At 39.9% G+C, this 5,208-nt stretch overlaps 1 protein-coding gene across 1 annotated transcript in view; it reads left to right on the top strand.

The window, feature by feature from the left end:
* Positions 1–3,734, top strand: part of pknox1.1 (pbx/knotted 1 homeobox 1.1) — a 19,003-nt gene extending 15,269 nt beyond the window's left edge. The window contains 1 exon segment of the mRNA XM_062431753.1: positions 2,155–3,734. Coding sequence (XP_062287737.1) covers positions 2,155–2,336 — 182 coding nt within the window. The 3' untranslated portion in view covers positions 2,337–3,734.
* Positions 3,735–5,208: the final 1,474 nt, after the last annotated feature.

Below are 5,208 nucleotides of genomic sequence, written 5' to 3'. Positions count from 1 at the left end.
TTTATAGGAAGGATTCTGATTGGCTGTCAGGCTGCTGTACAGTTTATAGGAAGGATTCTGATTGGCTGTCGGGCTGCTGTACGGTTTATAGGAAGGATTCTGATTGGCTGTCAGGCTGCTGTACAGTTTATAGGAAGGATTCTGATTGGCTGTCAGGCTGCTGTACAGTTTATAGGAAGGATTCTGATTGGCTGTCGGGCTGCTGTACGGTTTATAGGAAGGATTCTGATTGGCTGTCAGGCTGCTGTATGGTTTATAGGAAGGATTCTGATTGGCTGTCAGTGTTTCTCTGACAGTGATTGTTCAAATACACACATTCATAAAACAAAGAAGTGCTCTAGTATGGAGTTAGGATGATTTCTCTTTTAGTTAACAGTAAAAGTAAAAAGTTAGTTTGTTGTCGGCTTCCTGGCTCACTCTAACAAAGCATGAGAGGGCACAGGCGACACAGACAGAGAGCAGCGGTGGTCGACCGAGGTAAAGGGAGGAGAGAGAGAGGGACGGGAGTAGTGAACAGGAGAAATAAAATGTTATTTTCTCATTGTTTCGTTTTGGTTTTTGTTCTAAAGCAGAAAAAATAAGCATGAAACAGTCTGCAGATGATTTACTGCGGAGACAGACGCTCGCTGCCTTTCTGCTTTTCTTTGATTCATCAGTCCTGAATCCTGCAGCAGGAAACACGAACAACAACACCACAGATCGGTGTCGTTTCCTCGTGTTTGAACGCTACGTTTCAAGTGTCTTCCTCCTGGGTCCAATCTGCAGGATCTACCTCTCTCTGGTCTCTCAGATGCACAATTGAGACTTTTAGTTCCTTGAGCTTTTGGTTGAAATGAAGCTCGAGTGAAATTACCGTAAAAAAACTGTTTTTATTTAAAAGTGCGGTGCGTCTTATACCAGTAAAACAAAGAAAGAGGTTGGATCATAGGTATGTAACAGGCCGTCCACACTAAGAACACGAACTATAACTAAAAAGATAATGATGTGAACGTCAACACTGAAAAAGAAAAGCAGCCTTAAAGCGACCTGGGTACAGCGACAGCTCTGATGAAGAGTTTTTGGGACTCCAGTAAGCACACAGGTTCACAGTGTATCAAATATATAACGGAGTGTCTATTTGCACCCCTGGTACAAACAGCCTCGGCCACACAGCTCAGCTATTTGCACCCTAGACGTATAACAACGTGAAAACATGGCGGACATTCATCTTCCACGCCAGCAGAAAAGGCAGAATTTAGAAAGGTTTCATCTCTAAAGACATTTCTGGCGGGAAAGTTGTATTATACTTTCATAATCTTTCCTCAGTGAATATTTACAAGCGTCAGTTTGTCAGTTAGAAATAATTTGCCGCCAATATCTGTCTTCCATATTAGCAACTATATTAGGCTGTCACATCAAAAAAAAAACTCTCATAACTCATACAACCTGAAAATATCTGAATTTACAACCTTCAGTTTTTTTATATGATGGAAATCAAATCTTGACAGATCTATGGTTGCCATGGATACCAAATACATTTCAGACCTCTCAAGTGTCAGGCATTGGCCGTGATGCATTTCAAGCTGCTCTCACACCACACCTGACATTTATTCACGCCGAGAAGTGATAGCTCTCACCGGATAGAAATGATTATATGATATACAGAAGAGAACAGAGACGTATATTTATATATATATATCCAACACTCAGGTCCCGCAGGGTACTTAATGCATTCCTATTGTACTGGGGTGCAAATAGAACACTTTGCTATATATACCAGAGTACAAATAGCATCCACTTCTAATTGTACTGGGGTGCAAATAGCCTTTGCCCAATATATAAAGTTACTGTGTTCTTTTAAAAGGTTTAATTGAAACTCAGCCTAACCCGAACCTGGTCTGAGTTAATATAGCGGTCCAGTTCAGTTAAATCATTACTGGAGCGTTAGCCATTAACCCAACACACTGTTTCAGGTGTAATATGTGTGTTTTATTGTGTTTCAAATCATCTGTTTATAAATGAATAACTACTGGTGCATTTAAATAAACCAGTCTTTAATAGAACTCCCCAAATAGACTGAGTCTTATACACAGTAATACTTCTGCTGTAGTTAAGTTTACTTTTAGACATTTTGTGTTGAAAACGTTTTGAGTGATTCTCTCCTCTGACTTTAAGGCACGATGGTGACGATGAACATGGAGGGTCTGCAGAGCCTGACGTCAGACGGCGCCACGCTGGCAGTGCAGCAGGTGATGATGGGAGGCCACAGCGAGGACGAGTCGGGGGACAGCGTGGACGAGGACGACGACGCGGACATGGCCGGGCTGGGCCTGGACAACAGCGACTCATTGCAGTAGAGGACACACACTCCCTCACACAATGATCTACGCACACACACAGAGAAACACAACATGCGTCAAAAATGGTCTCCAGAGAATACACACACACACACACACACACACACACACACACACATTAGGTTTACATAGAGCACAAAGCGACAGGACAACAGGGGAACGGTCCTGCACTCTTCCAACTCTCCCACCCTGCTGAACGATCCATGCTGCGTGTGTGAACATCAGGAGTTTCATTTCAGAAACCGTTTTTTAATTATTTAGTTGACGTAGGCGAGTGCACTTTTTTTGTATATTTAAGCTCAAAAAGATTAAATCAAAACAGAAGAAGAAGAAGAAGAAAGAAAGGAGAAAAAAAGAAGTGTTAAAAACACCCGAAGCAAGTTTATATGCTCCGTTAATAAATGTTGACTGATTTTATTTTAATTTTTTTTGTTTTTCTCGGCCCTGTTCCCCCCCGTCCCCCCGTCCCCCCCCCCCCCGTCCCCCCGTCCCCCCCGCCCATGTTGAATTCTCTCAGTTTGGATGCCAACACTTTAAAGTTGTATCTGTAAGGGTTTGTCTTCACTTTTTGCATGCTTGTGTTTTGAGTAGATGTGCGCACTCTTACGACTGACTCCATCAGAGGAGAGATTTAAAAAAAAAGAAAAACAACAACAAAAAAAGACAGAAAAAAAAGGAGAGATGCTTATTTTTATATACAAACATATGAAATTAGTGTTTTTTTGTTTCATTTTTGTGTTCTCCTGTTTTGTAAGGAATATTTATGTACAGATTCATAATTAAAGCTAGCAACCCTGTTTTCCGGGGTTCTTTGAAGTTTTCTAAAAAACAAGAAAAAAAAAAGGAATTGAATAATGCTGGTTGAAAAAAATTGCTATTTAAAATTGGTTTTAAACTTACAATACTAACAAGGCCTTACATGTGTTATTTTCTAAAGATTATTGCCAATAAGCACAAAAAGAAAGTCTGACTGGTCCAAAAAAAAGACACTAAAGTGCAGAACATTTGTGTGTTTTTTCTGCAAAAGCATCGTTTAAAGAATTTCACTTTTTACTGCAAACATCCCAGTTTAACTTCAGAGGTTTGTGACTGCAGGATTCTACAGAAGTGTGTTGCATTCACTAAACAAAAGCTCTTGTTTTTCTGAATTAACTAAATGTTTTCTGAATTTTTGGGAACAACCGTAAAGTCCTGAGGTGACAAACTAATGACTTAAAGACAGGAGGATCTCAGAGTGTCTCCAAAACCCCAAAAACTGAATGAAACTAAACAAGCAGAAGGGTCAATGACGTATGAGGATTTATAACAACTCAATGTTAGAATAATAAAAACCAGCATATCTAATGCAGTAGTTCAAACATTCAGTATGTTGTGTACCTGAACATCCATATTATAAATTTGAAATTGATTTTAGTGGTTTATCAAGATTAATTGGCACTGGCCTTAAAAAAAGTCATGTGGTGCGACCATGATTCATCTTGAAATATCTTATCTAAATAAAAGATCATTTACAAAAAAAAAATGCAAATACTTTGTTTCCAAACACTTTATATTACTGAAAACTTGTAAAAAAAGATGTGAAGCGTGTTAAGTAAATTAATTTATTTCAAGATGAATCATGGTCGCACCACATGACTTTTTTTAAGGCCAGTGCCAATTAATCTAAAAAACCACTAAAATCACTTTCACATTATAATATGAATGTTCAGGTACACAACATTCTGAATGTTTGAACTACTGCATTAGATATGCTGGTTGTTATTATTCTAACATTGAGTTGTTGTAAATCCTTATACGTCATTGACCCAGAAATAAAGGAATTCAAGTTGTTCTAAATCATCTCGTTAACTCTGAAAAACTGAGCTTTTTTTTATTTTTTCCAAGTGAATGCAACCCACTTCTGTAGTAGTCACACTTGTTTTGTTTTTAAATTGCAGCTTCCGGTTTTTTGCCCACATTGTGTATACCATACATTACGTCTTTTAATCATTTTTACAATAGTAGTGTAGGCGTCACTTTCTCAAAAAAAAAAAAAATGCACAATCCAGAACACTATGCTAACCACACAATCACAGAGGCTCCGAGTCGGGGGAAAAAACGCTGGAAGGGCAGAATCCACCGAGAGATATGAATGACGCCGCCGCCGCCATCATCATCATCATCATCATCATCATCAGCGACGATGACGAGAAGCAGCGGACTTTTTTAGCACGCATTAAACTTTCTTTTTTATTTATGTACATGAACATGCGACTGCGATGGGAAACCTGACAGCCGGAGCAGTCGGACTATGAAACGCTGCAGTTCCTGTGGGCCGCCCCCGCCACTACACACACACACACACACACACACACACACACACATAGTGAAACATCTGGAATCTCTTATCAATATGTTTGATACGACTGCACAAAATTGGGGTGCCTGCTGTCTTTTGAATATCTGTAATATTGTACTGTACCACAGCTGTCTGTCAGTAGTTGCAGTAATCTGGTTTTTATCCCTTCTTGTAAAAGTAAAGACTTGAAATGGTTAATTTTGTCGTGTTGGGAAACCTCGGCGGCCTGAAGGGGGGGGGTGTGATGTAGTGACTCTGCGTAAGGCCCCTCGCTGAGCTCTCTCGGCTCCTCACTCGCATCTGTCTTGCTTTTTAAATGAAGCGTTGTTCACTTTTCTCTTTGTCTGTTTTGCCTTAGAGCTTTCTATTTTGGAATAAACGATGCCTAACTCTCTGCTGTGCAATGTCTCTTCTCTTTCTCCTTCTTCTCCTACTTCTTCTCCTTCTTCTTCTTCTCTTCCGTCCGCTCGTCGTGTTGAGTTAAATGTGGAAAAACATCCAAACAGGATCCGGTGAGACGAAACTGCAGCTGAG

This window comes from Scomber scombrus, chromosome 13, assembly GCF_963691925.1.
Source record: "Scomber scombrus chromosome 13, fScoSco1.1, whole genome shotgun sequence".
NCBI classification, from domain to species: domain Eukaryota; kingdom Metazoa; phylum Chordata; class Actinopteri; order Scombriformes; family Scombridae; genus Scomber; species Scomber scombrus.
Note: the sequence above shows the minus strand (reverse complement) of the source record. Positions and strands in the feature narration are given on the sequence as shown.